Source organism: Electrophorus electricus, chromosome 16 (genome assembly GCF_013358815.1).
Source record: "Electrophorus electricus isolate fEleEle1 chromosome 16, fEleEle1.pri, whole genome shotgun sequence".
Classification (NCBI taxonomy): Eukaryota; Metazoa; Chordata; class Actinopteri; order Gymnotiformes; family Gymnotidae; genus Electrophorus; species Electrophorus electricus.
This window is the reverse complement of record NC_049550.1, coordinates 16,568,112-16,588,241: the sequence shown is the minus strand read 5'-3', so window position 1 is coordinate 16,588,241 and position 20,130 is coordinate 16,568,112. Positions and strand designations below refer to the sequence as shown.

At 39.5% G+C, this 20,130-nt stretch overlaps 1 protein-coding gene across 1 annotated transcript in view; it reads right to left on the bottom strand.

The window, feature by feature from the left end:
* Nucleotides 1-14,550, bottom strand: part of LOC118242725 (CMRF35-like molecule 5) — a 90,302-nt gene extending 75,752 nt beyond the window's left edge. The window contains exons 1-4 of the mRNA XM_035535057.1: nucleotides 14,463-14,550; nucleotides 13,990-14,307; nucleotides 13,701-13,799; nucleotides 13,533-13,583 (exon numbers count right to left, since the gene is read on the bottom strand). Coding sequence (XP_035390950.1) covers nucleotides 13,533-13,583; nucleotides 13,701-13,799; nucleotides 13,990-14,307; nucleotides 14,463-14,502 — 508 coding nt within the window. The 5' untranslated portion in view covers nucleotides 14,503-14,550. The remainder of the gene's footprint in view (nucleotides 1-13,532; nucleotides 13,584-13,700; nucleotides 13,800-13,989; nucleotides 14,308-14,462) is intronic.
* Nucleotides 14,551-20,130: the final 5,580 nt, after the last annotated feature.

The window sequence follows — 20,130 nt, the reverse complement described above, 5'->3', positions numbered from 1 at the left end:
ACTTGCAGTGTAATTGGAAGGGTGCTGGTTCAAGCTCTGCCATTGCTGGACCGCTGAACATGGCCCTTAACTCTCAAGTTGTACTCAAACATAATTGTAAGTTGCTTTGGATAAAAGAGTCAGCTTAGCAGCATCTGCAGTTCCTAAATAACTGTTGAATGTGTTTAACCAATTAGATATTCTATTTAAATATGGTCCACTGTATCCCAAGCCAGTATTTATTATGAACACACATGATTGCTACTAGCTCTGTAAGCCTGGAACTCAAAACTGCCTGCCACATGACTATATCAGACAACTAGATTAGCTAGTTTATTCTGCTAATAACATACAGAAACTGTCTCTTACATTTCAATGTACAGGCCCTACTGTTTAAAACGCAGTTATTGTGATATAGAGGAAGTAGCTTCACTATAGCTTTGGATCTCATACCTTGTATTAATAACACATAAAGTAAAAAGTTCTTAACCACTTCCTGTGTACATCATTATTTCAGTATGTGCTAAAGCCTTTTAGTCTACTGCCCTGGAAACTTGAACAAACATTGTAACTGTATTATGTATTGTAACTGCATCTACTTCTTTGGATGCAGTGACTGTGAGCTGTTCACTTACTTTTAATACTTATCTCTTTTATACAGAAACCCAATAGAGCCAATAGAGCCACTGAGGGTTTAGTCCCGCCCACTGCTGCTGCCAATACGGTACAACATTCTAAGCACATTATTTACATTGTAATGCATTATTTCCATTATTTACATCAAATATGGCCATCAGAATTGAGATCTAGATACTGAATGACTTCAGCTACAAAGATAAAACACTGGCTCAAACACAAACAAAGCTGTAAACCTTGCACACATTTTAGTTAAATCAAATATCCATGATCAGATTATCTGTCTGATTCAGCTCACCAGTACTCACCAGAACAAAGCAAATCTTCACAGTGACCATCAGATATGTAGCAAATCATGACTCTATCATCATATAGAGACATGAGTCACTCATTTATCCATCTCACACTCTTTAACACATATTTTATAAGACACGTTAATATTAGAATAGTAAAATATCTCATGTAGGTCCCTTTTATTGGCATATTAAGTGCCAGGATATGCAGTGATTATTAATAATTGTTATTTGATTAGGATATTTATCAGATTGTTCATAATTGACCTTCATGCTGTGGAAAGTCCATTACAAAGTCTGGCATGTAAGAAGAGCCATAAACCTCAGCTGCAGTTATTCCAAAGAAAAGACCTCAAGTGGACACTGCATACAATTATAGATTGGGAGCTCAGACATCAGCTTTATGTGATATTCTCAGTCATTCTCACAGTTTTATGTGCTCAGATGTTTGTAGTGATATACTAGTTTCTCAGGAGGAAATTTACAGTCTTCTTTATTTAACAGTCATGCTCTGTTTAGGTGGGCTTTAAGTAGATCAGAAGTTTGTCTCTGAAAAAATGTTAAAACCGTAGAAGGCATATGGTTTAAACATAATATATTAACAATGAAAATAAAGCAATCGTCCCTTCAATCATGAATTATACGATCCACTTTCTCTCTCCTACTCTTCCCCCACCCTGTTCTCCCAGAAGCCGTGCAGTAGCTGCACTGATCACATACGCTCATGCACACAGCAGTACCAGTTACAGTCTGTGTGTCTGTGGTGTGGTGGCTGTACAGAACAGCCAAAAAGTCAGATGTTCTTCCTTCACAGGTGAGGGAATGATGTACAGGTGTGTGTGTGTGTGTGTGTGTGTGTGTGTGTGTGTGTGTGTAAGATGGGGGTGCTGGTCTCATTGAGTGCTTTGCACCCCTAAATCTTTAATCCTAGAATCACCTCTGCTTCTAATAAATCATGTATTTCTACCACGGTGATCATTGTAACTTACTCGCGTTGTGCTCTAAATGGCAGTACAGACTTTCTTGCTCAGAAAAGCACAGGCTCAGTGACAAACACAGGCTGGCTGGCCTTATCTTCTTGTAAATAATTGATTGGTTGATTGAATGTATCGTGGTTCCTGGAAGCATTCAAATGATCCAGGCAGAATCCACACAAACATGCTGCTGTTTCTCTGCCCCCGTACCACTGACAGTGCTGCAGCTAACAGACAGGGCAGCACACTGGTGACTTGTCCTTCCAGCTCTCATCCCCAGCGCCTCTTTTATTTCTTTTTTTGAGGGCGTTGAGAAATAGAATGGCATCTAAAGCTTGTCTCTCTCCTACCTCTCTCGCCTCCCAAATGACATGGTGGACAAAGGCACAAGTCCTTGGACACCTTCACACCCTTCATGAAGGGTTGTTTCTTGTGTAAAGCTCAGTTGGCAAGGAGAATGGCATAAAGAAACATTTTCATGGTTTTAACCTCTTTAACTTAACATATTTAATTATCTCTTGTATTAAGAATATACAGCATAGTTGCTCTTAACTACTACCTTGTGTCTGATACATTTACACAGTCACTACAGCCAAAGAAGTACATACAGTCACAACATAGTTCTTTATACAACAACATGATCTTGTGTGTCACCTACCCTGCTGCCATACCAACAGTGCCACAAATAAAGCAGTTTTTATCAGTGTCGCACAATTTTTTTAATTAGTAACAAAATGTTTATATTAATAATTTCAATATGTTCACAGTAAGTGGTGAGCTGCTCACTTACTTTGTATTGGCTTATTCATTTCTACAGTGTGACGGTGGCAACACAGATGGAGCGAGAGACGAGGCTGCTAGGAAGTGCTCTTTATTGTCCATAGCGTATACACGTAGTGTAGAACAAAAACAAGAATATAACCTATGAGGCAACGTGAAGCTCCGTCGTATACTTCAGTCATAGGACCATTAATGTGCAGCGGTGCCTTCCGGGACCTGTGGGTTTAAACATCGAGGGTTCGGAATGTGAAACAGGTGAGTATGACTAATATGAAGGCGATTGGGAGCGGAGCAGCTGTGTGCTGTGATCCTGAGCTGAAGTGGGCGTGTCCTTCCTGCTGGATGGCCAGCCACCTGTGTCATACAGAAACCAAAAGTGGTCACTTCTCTGCTCTGCTTCTGGGTCTCAAAGTTCCCTCAGAGTAAGGATAATCTTTAATAGTTATGCACTTCAAGTTAGAATCTATAATATCCTGACTAAAAAATTAGAGATCATTTCTGATATTCCGTTGTGTGCATAGTCTGTTGATCTGTCCCTGCTCAAACATTCTGAACTGTATTGTCTGTATGTGACTGGTGATTTCAGGCTGCACTGTATTTTCTTCAGGTCAGTTTTCTTCACATCACTGTTCACTTTACTGTTTTTTATTCAGGTCAGTTTTCTTCACATCACTGTTCACTTTACTGTATTTTCTTCAGGTTAGTTTTCTTCATGTCACTTATTTCTTCTGTCATTTTCTTCTGTTTTTCTTCTGCTGTTTTCTACATTACAGTAGAAGGCACCACTGAAGTTCTACTGTAATGTATGTGATGCCACAATCTTCTGTCACATGGGTCTCATTCAGACAGCAGGTGTGAATACTGCTGAAATGAGAATTCAGGTTATCGGCTACTGTATTACAAAATATATTAATCTTCATGAGCATTACTTTAAAGTCCTAGCCCAAATTTAATGTGCACAAAACTCAAACTTTCATTGTTTTAAAATTTTTAAATAGATTTAAAAACATTTTTCTGTTACTTATGTTTGTCATTTTCTTTTCACTGGCTGTTGATTTGGTGTTTTGTACCCATGGTGTGCAACTTCCTGACTTTATTTTTCCAAGTAGAAGAACCTACAGGTGTCCGTCCCAGTGGAGAAGTGAACTGCTTTAAAATCAGTGTGGCACCCTGGTTTGAAACCAAGTTTAACTGTGATGTACAGATTTCTACCACTCATTAGCATCAGTGTATTTGTCTTTAGTTCTCATTAAAGTCTGTCCATCACAGTACAGAGAAAAAGGAAATGTAACACTATGAATGAGGGACTTACCACTTCAGTATTGGCCTCCATTGCACTTGGTGGAATTGACTCTGCTGGGACAGCAAAACATTCAATGGAGTTCTCTCTGTCTGTCTGTGTGTGTGTGCGTCCGTGTGTGTGCGTGTGTGCGCGTGCGTGCGTGTGCACTTATATTTGCTATTTGATTGTGTGGAAGGGGTGTGAGGGCTTGTCTACCCACTAAGACACTATTAAAGACTAATAGTAAAATATTAAAGACACTATTAAGAATTTTGTACGCTATTAAAGACACTATGTGTAAGGGTTGTAACCAGGCTGAGGCCCCCTCCGGCCATCAGATGGAGGCCTCAAGTCAGACACACGCCTAATCAGGCTTGATGCCCAACAGATGGGCTAGATCTTTATAAGCCCAGTATTGCAATCACTCTGTGTTGGGTCTTTGCTAAAGTTGTGAGCCAAGCGCCTAGCTGGTAACTCTGGGTATTGAGGTCTGTGAGCCCTTGTGCTACATCCCTTTTCTGCTCTGCGAAGGGGTCTGTGTTTTTACACGTCCCCTCCCTTCTCCAGTTTTCCCCTCTCGAGTCTGGTTCTCTCCCAAGGCTCCCCTTAGCCAATAAAGTTCCTCCTTGTTTTCTGGTTTTGTTTGGGAAGTTTCAGAGTTTGGTTTTCCCCAGTGCATCAGGGCTGCCATTCTTCCCGCGGCATCCTTTTTTTTTGCACTCAGTATGGTGTTTAGTTTTTCCTCCCATTTTGTTGTCTTCCATTCCTTTGAAGTGCGATATACGGGCAGGTTATTTTATGGCTGCCATAGTCTAGCGGGAGCTTGTTTGCATCGCAACAAAATGGCTGGGATTTGATTATTTCTCTTGTTTAACCTGTTCTAAGATCTAACTGTTTTCACATGGGCTCACCGTCATTAAAGTGTGGTAGCTCACCCAGCACAGTGTGGGGGTCATCACCTATGTGTCCTGGGTTTAAGCCACATTACACTAAAATACTATTGCACTATTAAAGACACTAAATCACTATAATATGAAATATACACATATAATAAGATATATAACAATTAAATGTGACTTTCTTTTACAGACATTTTGCATATGGAGCTGGAGAGATGTCATCACGACATCACTGAGCTCAGCCTATAGACTCAACTGGCCATTCATCAAGATTGACTGTCACATAGTCTGTTCTTAGAACTGCACTGTTTCTGGCTGCAAGTCTCTACCATGTGGGAACAGCTGAGGAGATCAACAGGGTTTATCTAACCATCATTAATACCACCTAGCACAAGCACCACATAGGTGAATGACCCCTCCCCCTAAGGGGCTTAGGAGGTCCCGCTGGCTCCACGCGACCGCCCTCTTTCTGGTCGTCGTGGTGCCCCTCGATCCTCCTTGGCCCAGGCTCCACAGCCTTAGCCCCTCCCCCCAAGAAATTCCTGGGGGTGTTCCACTCTACCTCCGGAGAAGACACGGACAGCGATCATGGTCCTCTCCCCAATATCCTGGGATCCAGGCGGCAGTGCAGGGGGTGTCCACACACCTCCTGCTAGGAAGTCCGTTCTTGGCCAAGGGAGTAGGCGTCCTGTGGTGGTTGGTCATTGTAGATTTAATGTCTGAATGTAACATATTTATGTTTTTGTTTAATGTCAATTGTTTCTTGTTCATGTCTATCGTTTGTAATACGTGAGTGCCGCTGTCGTTTATGTTATTAAATGTTCGTCCCTGTCGAGGAAGTCTCACGCCCTGCGGCACGCGGACCGACACACGTTACATCACCACACCAAGTCACTTCATACACATGTCAGAGCTCCTGGAGCTTACTGCATTTCTCTGTCTCCATTTATCTCTATGCTTTGTCTGTATTTTAACGTAATGAACCAGCAAAAAAAAAAAAAAGTCCAAATTTTATTGAGAGAGAGAGAGAGAGAGAGAGAGAGAGAGAGAGAGAGAGAGAGAGAGAGATTCAAACCTTTCAGTAAAGAGATGTTGAGAGGTTTCAGTATAAGCAAAGTTGTAGTAAAATACTCTCAAGTAATCTGAACATGTAAATTTTACATTTACGGCTTTTGGCATCTAGAGCAACTTACACAAGTGCTTTGACATTTATTCATAGAATGAACACAAGAAAACAAAAGAGGTTTTGTTAGAACACAATAAAACAAAGGTTTGCCTTCTGTTCCATTACAGCATGTAAAATCCCTCTATTTAAGGAACACCACCATTTTTATCTGTCAATTTTTACATTTTGAAGTAAGCTATGGCAACCTTTGGTCTTTCAACCACCAGCCTGAACATGAGAAAACAAAACACCTGCGCAAATGAACATCCTTTGAGAGAAAGGGAAAGTTATACAATCTATGTTTGGTAAAATGGATGTAAATAAAAGCATAAACTGCTAAACTAGCCTGATCAAGTGACATGTTTGACAGAAGCATAGTCACAAGTGTCCTCCTCCTTCTTGAAGGTCTCCTTGGTAACAGCATCATTAGAACTGTTTGCATTCTTATAAAACTTCACTGTTGTATAAATTAGAGCTTCATCAGACGTCCTTGCTGACTGTTGTGTGTCACACACTGAGGAATTCTCAGAGAGAATTATAGCATTAGCCGAAACAGTGTGTGTAAAATCACAGGGGTTTGTGGGTAACTGGGTTTGGGCATAAACAGCTAGGGAGGGATCAGAGGGGTTTGTGGGTAGATTGACAGTAGAGTAGACTGTAGGAGCTCCAGTGTCTGAGACAAAATGGCTTCTGGTGTCTTTGATCTCACTGTCACAGTCAGAAAGTGGAACCTGAGTAAAGAGAAAAAAAATGTTGTGACCTTAACAGCAGTGTCTATGAATGAGATTGAATGTTTTTTTTTTTGTTTGTCTACAACTCTTTGCATTCAAGTGAGGTATAAAAATGTATTTTCGGGTCATATTAATGGAATATTTGTCTATAGTTTCCCTGGACTGCCCAGTTTGAACATTGGGTGGTGTCAGGAGTAGCAGGTGTAAACATTATGGTGGTTCCAGAGGGCTGCATGCCAAGTGTATTATAATTTTACTACATGTGTAGAGTATTATAATTCTATTACAGATGTAGTGCACCTGTTCCAGTAGTGGCCTGCTAATGACCTACAATCATGACTTACCTTATGGATGTGTAATACACTCATGACTCACCCCATAGATGTGTGATAAACTCATGACTCACCCAGTGGTCGTGTGAGGAGTCTTGGAGGGACTGACACTTGGATGATGCTGATTCTTGACATTAATCACAAATGAATAAATTGTGATCACATACTAAACGGATACATGGTATTGTTCACATTTAACAGTTAAATACTCACAGATATTCACATTAATCTGAGTAGGTACTCTTCAAATGCAAATAAACAGTAGAATACTTAGGCATTAATTTATTGTCTTTAGTCCATATTCTAACAGTGCTCATTCATGTACATTTCTAGCCAGCAGAGGGCAGCAGCAGGCAGGTCTGGGGTCTAATCAGTTCTGTTCATGACTAATGCATTTGTTTAATCTACAATGCTTACGGCACAGATACATGCTGCACTCACATCTGCACATAAAGATCTGAATGTGTTATCCTCATGACAATGTTGATTGATAAGTATTGTTTTATGTGATCATTTTTGAAGGGTGTGTGTGTGTGTGTGCGCGTGTGTGGTAATACCCTGCCCCTTCCTGCTTCTCTTTCTGAGAGTCACTATGAGGAATGAGGTTCCCATAAGAAGCAGCACCAGACTCACACAAGCAACACTGATCACAGTGGAATATGGAAATCCTGGAGAGGACACAGACTCATAATTACTGAACCAATCAAAGTTAACCTTTATCCTGATCATTCAGAAGTGTCTGATGAAGCTGACAGTGTGTGAGTAGTTTCACTCCATGCTGTACAGTCCACTGTGTGTCAGCACCTGTATCAGGAGGGGAAGCTCCTGAGGATGTGGTTGGTTTGGTGAACTGTGGACTGATGTGTGATGATGAATGTGGTGATGAGGCTGAAACTGGACTCTCTGGTTAAATAGAAAAATAAACACAGGAGTGACAGATTATTATAATGTTATTGATATAGACTGTTGACAGTGACACGTGTCCAGTGTATCTGTGGCATGCTTTAATTTCATACATGGCAAAGAAATCCACAGTTGCTTCAGATAGTGTGGATGTGCATGCTTTTAAACTGCATTTTGGTGCTAATGGTTGTAAATTTGAAAACAAATTTAGTGCTGTAAATTAGATGGGAAGTGTAACAATGTTCAACAGCTAATTCAGACTCAACTCATTTAGACAGTTATAATATTGTTGATCAGTCATATGGGTTGGGAGGGCAGGGAACAAATAAAACACACAAAAGACACTTGGCTACAAACAGACACTAGTCAAATTTACAGCCTTGTCTACCTATAGACACTAGACTATTTTGCAGTCTCCAGGTAACCTACAGACACTAGACTACAGCCTTGGCTACCTACAGGCACTAGACTACTTTACAGCCTTTACTACCCAAGGATAAAAACATTTGTTTAGTTCCTGTCATCTAAACAGCATCAACTGATTCTGGACTCTCTAGGATTTGCTAAAATAGTTTTTTAATTAAGTAATTTAGAATGATGTATAGATGTTGCCTCTGCATTGTCAAAACAATAAAGTATTACACAGTTCTTGTTATTTACTCACCTATAACTCTCAGGTAGATCTGTATACTATAAATCTTGAATCCACGATCAGTTGTCCAGTTTGATGTAGTTCCACACCAGTATTCACCAGAGTCCTGAACCGTGACATATCTGATAGTAACAGTCAGGTTTTGCTTTTCTCTGTCATAATACAGTGAGATGTTTTTTTTACTTTCTTTTTTTCCTGTTTTGTTGACCGATCCTATATAATTACAGCCACCAGTGTCCACTCTCTTGCAGAAAAGCTTGGGTTCACTCCTGTGGGATTCTAGGTAATGGCAGCTGATGTTCACAGTTTCTCCTACATAGGCATTGATGGTCTTACCACAGCATGAGCCTGTCAATCATACACATTCAGGTCAAAATGTTTGCATTTATTAATAGTTCTTAATGTTTCTTTTGTTCTAGGATTTACTATGTTAATAAAAGGGAAATATGCCACTTTAGGAACGCTTCAGAGATCAGATCTGCATCAGCCTCACTTCCCTTACAGCTACAAACGTATGAAAGTATCAAGTTTATCTTAACCTGTATACATTTATATTTTCAGCATTTAGCAGATGCCCTTATCGAGGGTGATTTACAAAAGTACAGTTTGGCAAAATTGTTATTATTTCTGAAAGTTTTAATTGATGAAGTGATTTTGGCAAAATTGTATGTTACATGCTACTAACCTGCTGTTACATTGAGCTTCACTTCAGTGTAGGTGTGCAGTTGATCAGATACATTAACAGCACACTGGTATGTTCCAGTGTCATTTACAGACAGCTCTCTGATAAACACACTGAAGAATCCTACACTTCTGTTATCACGAATTGAGAATCTGTCTTTATGAGTCCATGTACTGTTTGGATTTGTTGTTATTTGATCTAAACATGACTGATCTGTTACATTCTTACAGAAAGATTTCAGTTTGGTTTTGTATTCATCCTCATATCTGCACTTGATGGTGACTCTTCCTCCTCCGCACATGCAGTCAATGATATAGACTCCACATCCTTGGACTCTCCTGTATCTGAAAGACATGACAAACATCCATGTAAGCAATGGCTTCATATTGAAGTTGTTAATTTTGTTTCAATTCATCCTTCCCTTTTTCTCAGCTGTGTTTTAGTCTTGGTTTGATTTGTTCTGCACCTTCTGTATGTCACTGTATGAAATTCCCTGGGAGATGTTATCAGATATAACACAATTGTACCACTGATCATCAATACTGTAACGTGTTTGAGGGGTGTGATCTTAAATGGGATGATTACAATGTCACTGTAATGGGGCTCAAACCCAGGACAGAGAGGTGATGACCCTGACACTCTGCTCCCGCTAGACTAAAACAACCTGCGCGTATATATCGCACTTCACAGGAATGGAGGATGACAAAACAGGAGGAAACACTAAACACCATGCTGAGCGTGGAAAAAGGGAAAACAAAGGCTGCTATGGGAAGAATGGCAGCCCCGATGCACTGAGGAAAACCAAACTCTGAAACTTCCCAAACAAAAACAGAAAACAGGGAGGGACATTAGTGGCTAAGGCGAGCCTTGGGAGAGAACCAGACTCGAGAGGGGAAAACTGGAGAAGGGAGGGGACGTGTAAAAACACAGACAACCTCACAGCGCAGAAGAGAGGTGTAGCACAAGGGCTCACAGACCTCGATACACAGAGTTACCAGCTAGGAGCTTGGATCAAAACTTTAGCAAAGACCCAACACTGAGTGACTGTGTCACTGGGCTTATATAGATCTACCCCAGCTGTTGGGCATCAAGCCTGATTAGTAGTGTGCCTGGTGCCAACCCTTACAGTCACACTGTCATAAGGACACTCAGGACTTCTGTGGCTCAGAAACTCCAGTGGCTCAGAGACTTCCAAGTAAAATTGGAAAAAAAAATATATATATATTTATTTCTATGAGGTCTTTGTGGTTACCCATATTTAAAATTAATTCTGTCACTGTTCTATTGCTTCATCTTCAGAAACTGTACTGCTGTAGTGTCACCCATGCGTCTGTTGTTGCTAACACAAGGATTGCTCTTTCCTGTAGATGTTACTCATAGCTATCAAGAGGAAGTGAGCTCCAGCTGCTGCTGGATTCAGCACTTACTCGTTTTTGTTGTCCTGTAGTAAATTACAGCTGTTTGGCAACATGCCAATATCATATTTCTAATAAGGTGAAAGGTTAGAGGATCTTCCCATTTGGGTTTTATTTAGTAATATGCTGGTTATAATTTAAATGTGTGCTTCATTTTAGAACAAATGTGACTACGAGTATACATCAGCTCCACACTGGTACATTTTATTGACATCTAAACAAAGACTATATTTGACCCTGCTGATAATAATGATTAAAGATTGATTTTCATACCTGAGATCACATGCAGTGTGAAGATGAGAAGAATGAAGATTCTGAGTTCAGCTTTATGTTTACTGCCTCCAACTCCTAGATTAGATGTGTGTTAGAGATTGTGTGTGTCTGTCTATGTAGGTCCCTGCCACTGTATCTGGGCTTACTAACTCTGTTCATCTTCTTATGGCTTAACTCATATGAAAAAACTCTTATTTCTGTTTTTGAGGGCAGTGAAAAATAGACTGGCATTAATAGAATGGCCTTAAGCCTCCTACTACAGAGAGAGAAACATGCATCTAAAACTATTTCTCTCTCTCTCTCTCTTTCTCTCTCTCTCTCTCTCTCTCTCTCTCTCTCTCTCTGTGTGTGTGTGTTTCCTACCTTTTGATGTCTTCTTCTTTTTCTTTAGCTTTCCCAGCATTATTACACACATCAGAAGAATGATTGTTATTATGAACAAAACCACAAATAAGGTAATGAAGGATCCAGTAAAGCATTAGAGAGGAGAGCACAGATCTCAGTCTGTGGTAGAACAGCAGGGGCCACATATAATATATATAATTTACATGAAATCATATGTGCTTGCAATATTGCTATTTCTGCTATTTTGTCATTAGAGAAAATAGAACTGATCTGATTCAGTGTAACTACATGTCAAGTTTTGTGGTCATAGCAAGTCAGAATCTTCTCTAATTGCACGACACAAAATAGCAGGTACACATGGTCTGGAGGCTATTCACATACATTGTGGGTACAGGCCTTTATAGATACATTTATGACCTTGAGTATGTGTCACTGGATCACTCGCTGTATGGGCTTTATCGGGTTTTGGACCAGCTCGGTTGCTGATAATATAAACCGTTTTTTTGGGGGGGTTCCTCTAGCAGTAAGGCTGGGGTTATAGTTGTAGACATGCAGATGCTACAGAGGTAGTGATGTACATGTATGCTGTGCTGTTATACTGTGTGTGTAAAGTGTGTAGGAATGAGTGTGTGAGGGCGAGGTGACAGGGATGTGTGATATGGTAGAGTGAAATAATGTGGTTTGAGCCAGGCCGGGTGTGTCACGTCCCTGTAGTGACGTCGTTCACGGCCCTGCCTGCCATCTAAACCGACAGAGAGGTTTTTAGCTTTTATTCTTTACCATAATTAATTCAGTTTCTGTAAGTTTGTGGTGAGTTTTGTATATGTTTCACATAAGCATATCCTTCCTAGGTAATAGAGTGTAGTTTGCGATCCACTGAAATGGCTCAGGAACAGCTCACAGAAAATCTACACCTAGTGAGATTACACTCTAACGTTTCAGGAAATATGCAAGTATACATTCCATTCATCTTAGAATTTAATGTTAATTATTTTATAAAGATGCAGATGTAACTATTAAAATATGACATTACAGCTGAAACATTAAGTTTCTCAAAAATCCTGTGTTACTGAAGGCTTACTTAGAGACAGTGGACAGGAGTTCACAACCATGTTCAGGCAGCCAGATTAAAAAAAAAAAAGTGTTTGTCAGTGGAAAACAATGATTACATTTAGCTAATGATCCTGTATGAATCACAGATAACTGCAGTAGAAAGCCATTATTACAGAGGGTTCATTTTAAAGAAGTGAATGCTACTGTAAAATGCTAAGGACAAACAGTCTCAGCTGGACAGGAGACATGACAGTTATAGAAAACAGAAGCTCTTCACACTCTAACCCGCAGTGGTGAGTCGCATGGTTCAAACTCATATGTAACCATGGCAACACTTCCTGTGTCTCTCTCTGTTCTATGGTGGTGCTGTGCTTGTTTTCTCTCTCATTATTTCTGTCTCTCTCTCATGTTAAAGAACTGCCAAACTCAAAGTGTATAAAAGCAGCCCAACATATATGAACCATTAAACTACTTGCCTACTTGGTCCATGTGAAGCTATTCATATTCACAGTGATTATTTGATTATATTTCTATATTCCTGTTGAGGTACTATTTAGCAGGATAGTATCAGTGTTTAAGAATATGTATATATTCTAATAGTAAGAATTAATTTATTGTCCCCTATCTTACACTGACCACTTTTAATCACACTCTGTGTATTGGTCAAGCAGTGTTTACACCGTCACTCACCAGTATATTCCTCCATCCTCTGATCTCAGATCAGTGATGGTAATATTGAAGACTCAGCCTTCTGTTACATCATTCAGAGAGAATTTTCTACAGCATTTAACGTTAGCGTTCATTCAAAAAAAGAAAAGCTTATAGTGAACAACTACATGTGCAAATGAGAGTGGCCTTGCTCAGGTGTCCAACAGTGGTAACCTAGCAATGTTGGGGCTTGAAACAGCAACCTTCTGCTCACTAGTCCAGTACATTAACTGCTGGATCTTAGACGCTCTTTGCTTTTCCAGATTGAGAATTAACATGGACATCTGTAATAGGTTTCATCATTGCCTGTTTATCACTTTGTTTTCTGTAATGTCCTCCTAGTCTGTGAACTTTTATCAGTAAATCTTTTGTTTTACTAAAACTACACTCGACTCAACTGCTGCCTGTTCATCCTGACAATGGTACATACCATGGAGTGAGGGACTGTTGGTTTGGAGGTTTACATCATTTACTGTGTGAGCTGTAAAAAGAACAGTGGGACATTATAAACCGTATGATCAAAACATAGCAAAGGAGATGTAAAAACCCCTTGTTAGGCATGTAAATAGATAGATGTCTACCTTCTACCTCTGCCTACCTCCAGTTGACCATGTGGACTCAGTATACACCGATGTGCTGGGATCAGGTGTTGGAGGGGTGTAGGTGGAGTGTGAGACAATAACATTCATAGGTGTGTCTGAAAGACAGAAACAGACTTCTAAATTTCAAATATTTCTCATATTCAGTACACACAAAAATCTTGCTTTTTTATGTATTATAAATCCCAACTTCACATAATTGCCTCAGTTAATCATCATCAGCATCATCATCATCATCATCATCATCATCATCATCATCATAATTGTCCGTATCTGCTCATCACTCACCCACTTTAACCACTAACAGAATCTCTGTGTAGTGATCATGCACTTTCTGCTGTGTTCCACACCAGTATTTTCCTCCATCCTCAGATCTCAGATCAGTGATGGTAACAGTGAAGACTCTGGCTGCTGTGTCATCATTCAGAGAGAATCTCTTGTCTTTAGCAGATTTAGAATCAACAGGGATGTTCTTAGTCCGGAAAGTATAACACTCTCCTCTGCAGAGGTACTTCATGTGGGTTTCATATCCAGACTTATAGGGGCATCTGATCTGAACTGAACGGCCCTTGTATCCAGTTACTGTAGTTACAGCAGCAGTTCCAGCTGTAAAATAAATCATTGTGTTAGTAATGTACAGAACATGCAGAAGATCCACTGTTATGACTATTCACTTCACTACCAAGTCCCTCTCTGTGTGGCAGGTAAACTAATAATGTGCTGAACCTGTCTGATGATAGTGAGCAGTAAATGGAACTCACCTGGGAATAGACTGGACAAGACGAGTATAAGTGTCCACATGTTGAACTGGGTGGTGAGAGTTCTGTGAGAACTGTCTCATAGTCTGACACGTCCCCCTTCAGTTCTCATCACTGCTTAAAGTGGTGTGTGTAACCAATCACCGCCTCTATTCTCTCTCATTTTTTCAGAGCTCTTCTCTCTGTCTTTGGATTTCTCACTTCTTTCTCTTTTCTCTCTTTCTATCTTTCTTTCAGAGTGTGACTGAACTGAGTTCACTGAGAGTGTGACGTAGTCCAAGATCAGGTGTAGTATATATCTGGAGAGCCATCACCTAAGTCCTAATGTGACCTCACACACAGTGGTGAACACACTGATGTTAAACAATGATGTGAAGGAAGTCTTGGACATGTTTTGTCCAGGTGTTTTATAAACAGTATGCATGTTCAGAAAAACAAAAAACCCACAGTGAGCTCCTGCCACTTCCTTTTTTTTTTCTCAGACTCACATTTCTAAGCCTCCCTGCACCTTTTCCTGTGTGTGTCATTATTTCATATATATACTGTTGTGCTTTCCTTTACTTTAGACTTTTTGTTTTACTGTACATCAGACCAAAGCAGCAACTGTATTGTATGTGTCTGTGTTGCTATGACAAAGACTAAGGTCTCAGATGCTGTCTGTCCTAAATAGTCTGTGATAATGATGAACTAATCTTATGTATTTGTTTGTTTCCATTTAGGTTAAAAAGATTCATGTTTTGTTTGGCACATTGTCACAAACAAAGAGCTGTACAGTTATTGGTAGCTGGTTCCACAGTTGTACACTCTGCTGCACCACTGTGCCATTTAGTGGTAAAAACATTTTATGCAACCTGGCATTGCTAAATTGGGCCCTCTGTCTGGTCCCCATTCCCCTGTAGCAATTTTACCCAGTAGAGTTTAATGTATCCAAACTTCAAACTTTCACTTATCTGACACATTTATATAGTACCTTTCTCAACACAAGGACTCTTTACAGACAGAAACCAGCATGTTACAATCAAATCACTCACACACCTATGAGAAGCAGGGACTGTACCCCCTAGAGGAAGGGGAGGAGGTTAAGATATTCCCACTTAGTCAAAGGTCCATGCTACAGTACAGCATACCAGTACTGCCATCTAGAGTTCAGTGAGCATCACTGCAGCTGCAGTACGAGTACAGCTGCAGTAGAGTATGTCTACCCACTTAATCTCTGAGTGCAACAGGTTTGTCAGCATAGACTGTATAGCCTAATAACTTATCATGTGTTTCTGAGGAAAAATAATCACACAGTAAAATGAGGTTTTACTTGTGTGTTTTTGCTCAGTTACTCCACATCTGAATGGTGTGAGTGCAATGAATTTTATGGCAGGGATTTATTAGGCGTGGTGTGGAAATAAACTAAAATATCATGAATTGTATTGACGAAGTGATTTATGCACATATGTGATGGTGACCACGTTAAATGTCAGTGAAGCCCTTTGTGCTTGTAATGCAGAACCAGATTTTCCGCTCATTGTATTTTACTTTATTCAAGTTCAAAGTTCAAAGTTCAAAGAGGTTTTATTGTCATTTCAGCTATATACAAGTACACAACAAAAACGAGACAATGTTCCTCCAGGACCATGGTGCAACACAAAACAACAGTGCAACAGACAACATGCTACACAAGTGCAAACAGTACAATATAGTGCAAAAATGTCATTAAATAAACAATAATAAATACAGGACAGGACAAATACAAAATGAGTAGACAATGCAATTATTTAGTCCAGTACACAGTACTGGGCATATGTAAAGCCAGTTGTGCATAGGAATCAGTGACATACTACCCTGAACATAGCAGTCACCGGTAGCAGCCAGAACAGTTCAGAGTACAGTGCTGGTTTAGTACAGCAAGTAGGATAATGTGCAAGACTGCAACAGGAGTGCATAGTTTATTTGTGTGAGGTTTGACTTCAGCACTAGTCCGATGCAGAACAATGTGTGAGTGTGTGTATATGTATGTATGTACATTTATGGTTGTTAAATTGCATTAATAAACCTGTAGTTTATTGACACCAGTGATGTTGCTTTTTAAAAGGCCTAAGGTGGTACCTGTTACAATAGACTCCCTTGTAAACATACTCTGGTCAGTTCAGCAGGAGTAGGGTGTGGCTGCCATTTGTGCTGAACTGGGTGTGTCTGTCTGTGATTTTGGAATAACTAAGGACTGAGGGAAGTGTTTTGTGTTATACAGAGTTTAAAATATACAGTCACCTTCTCCTATTTTCCCTCACTTTGTCATTTTTCTTTATTTCACAAGCACACACACACACACACACACACACACACACACACACACACACACACACACACACACACACACACACACACACACACACACACACATATGCGCATGCACACACATACACATACAGTAGGCATACATTTCACATAATTTCTTGTTAGAGTCTGTCTTAGGCACCCTGTTATTAGATCCACTTGGACAATTTCTTTTAACTTGTAAAAGGTTTTTTACACACGAAAACCTTTAATATATCAGAAAGCATATTAATATGAAAAGCATATTATTTCCACCAGATGGCACTGTTTCCTCCTGAACTCATCAGGCAAATTCCACTGCCACCAAAACAGAACAAATAGAATAACATTTACATACATGATACATGTATATTATCATATTAATACTGAGAGTCCTGTGTGCAGAATCAGCTCACTGGCAAAAGTTCCTTTGAGAGTTTTAAACAGTGCAGTACTGCCAGCTCCACAAGTTGAGTAAGGAGATCCGAATACCTACACACATTTACTCTTCTCCTCCTCACACTTACCCTGAGTGTCTTCTTCTCCCCACACTTAATCTGAGTGTCTTCTGCTCACAATTACTCTGAGTGTCTTCTGCTCACAATTACTCTGTGGCTTGCACCTCCCCAGATCAGCTGTGCATAGACTGTTATGATAGCTATGCAGTTTCTAAGGGAAGAGTTTTTCTGAGTTGTCCACTGTTTTCAGCCTTTAAATGGATGATTAAATGAGCCGTTGTTCAGTCTTATGTGTTGCTCTGTTGATGACTGTGGACAGACTGGGTTTTTTGGTTACACTTAGAAGGTCATTTTGGAGTAAATCACAGAGTCCTCAGCTTCATTGGAGTTTAGTGCGTGGGTTGTGCTTTGCTGAGACACATTTACAGTGCAGTATGTGATGGAGTCAGACGGTTCATCTACACTGGAGTAGATTACAGTGTGTGAAGACCCCACTGTGGTGTAGACAGTGGTGAGTGTGGACGTTACTGCAGTACTCAGCTCCTGATCTTCAATCTCCTGATAGATGCACTCATTCTGCAGAAGAACAATTTGTATAAAGGTTCTATCTGCGTTAATCAAGACAGTCAAGCTAAAGTATGTTGAAACTTTGAACATTACTGTGGAATTGTTATAGCACAAATATTGTAGCATATCTAGTCTCCTTAATAGATTGAGTGTCCTTCAGAAACATTAACAAAATTCTGCGAGAGAGTAGGTATACAACAGTATTAGCATCACATTTGACTTTGTCCTCAGTACTGTCCCTGTCCACTGGATGGCATGTGGTTTAGATCAAGGCCTGATACCTGTCTAGTGCTGATTGGCATTGAACCTACAAGGATCAGCTCTGTCATGCCTGCAAAACAACAAGAGAAGTTATATTATTATCAGATAGCAATGTACAGAGTGTATTTTTCTGTGTGTGTGTGTGTGTGTGTGTGTGTGAGTGTGTGTGTGTGTGAATATGTGTGTGTGTGTGTGTGTGTGTGTGTGAATATGTGTGTGTGTGTGTGTGTGTGTGATGTGTGTGTGTGTGTGTGTGTGTGTGTGTGTGAGTGTGTGTGTGTGTGTGTGAATATGTGTGTGTGTGAGTGTGTGTGTGTGTGTGTGTGTGTGTGTGTGTGTGTGTGTGTGTGTGTGTGTGTGTGTGTAAATCTTTATTGTATTTTTAAGTGTTTGTTATAAGGCCATTTATTTAACTAAAATGGCACCATGCATCCTTAGTCTGGAGGTCTTGGTTTCTAAAAGTTTTATGTGTGTAAAAACACATGCAAAATTGATAAAACCCAGAAAACCCTGTTTAAGTTGATCTTCCTGGATCCACTGAGCTTTAAAAATGAGAAACATTTAGTACACACAAACATCTTCTTTACGCATGTATTTAAATACATGTTGTCATTTGTGTAGCTTGTTTTTTATAAATCATCTGCAAGATTTATTATTATTATTTTAGTGGTAATGGTTGACTTCTTGTAATGCCTGACAGCTGATGTTGATCATTATTAAAGACCTCCATTCACTGAATGATGCTGCTAGTAGTTTGGCTTAGAAGAAGGACAAATTGTTTCTCAGTTGTTTATAATTGCACCAGAGGTTATTGAAGCATTCTGAGGTCAAATTGTTATCATCAGTACTGAAAAATTGCCCAAGGACCAATCTGGATTTAAATCTTGATTCTCAACCCAGTTGTTTTCATAGAGAATATACAATGCATCCAGAAAGTACACTTGCCTTTTTCCACAATTTGTTATGTTACAGCATTATTCCAAAATTAAATTCATTTTTTCCTCATAATTCTACACACAATACCCCATAAGGACAAAGTGAAAAAAATTTAGTTTGGAATTTTTGCAAATTTTTTTTTTTTTTAAATCACATGTACATAAGTATTCACAGCCTTTGCCATGACACTCAAAACTGAGATCAGGTGCATCCAGTTTCCACTGATCATCCTTAATAGAACTGTAGCCTTTATACCAAGATAGACCTAGTACCAGAGTAAGAGCTACACAGATTGTAGTTACCCCACCACCCACAAATTAAAATAAATATAATAATAATAATAATAATAATAATAACCTGTAACAATAACCTGCTGTACAGTACTAGCATTCATTCTCTGAGTAAATGACAAAGCACTTTTGTAAGTTGCTCTGGATATGAAAGTCTGCTAAATGCCATATATGTAATAATAATAATAATAATAATAATAATAATAATAATAATAAATGTCCTGGAGTGCAGTCAAATGGAGGTGATAACCCCATCAACATGGTTATGTGTCTAATAAAGTGACCACTAAATGTATAATACTGTAAATAATACTGGTTTCAACTGCAATACTTATAAGATGAACTTATATGCTAAATTAGTATTTCCAAAATAAGTTCAAGTTTACTTACCATTATGTAACCATATATGCAATGATGAGGGACCATCTTCATTCTTTTGCATTTACTGAATTTCAATTTTCTTTTCAAAAGGCATTCCCTTTGTATCCATTTTATAGGTTTTAGTGGAGTCTTCTTTGTCTCCATAATATAAACCTTCCGAATCTATTTATTTAGTAAACTCATCATAGCAGTTCACACCATATGCATCACATCACCGAACTAGTGTGTAAGACACCAGAAGACATTCTGTCTCAGACACTAGAGCTGCTACAGTCTACTCTACTGTCAGTCTACCCACAAACCCTTCTGGTCCCTTTCAAGCTGTTTATGATCAAGTCCAATTACCCACAAACCTCTGTGATCTTACACATACTGTTTCTTATATTGTTTCACTACCATCAAACTCTCCTCATCAGGACACTTATTGTACGGCTCAATTACCCACACTTCTCTCTGATTCCTCAGTGGGTGATA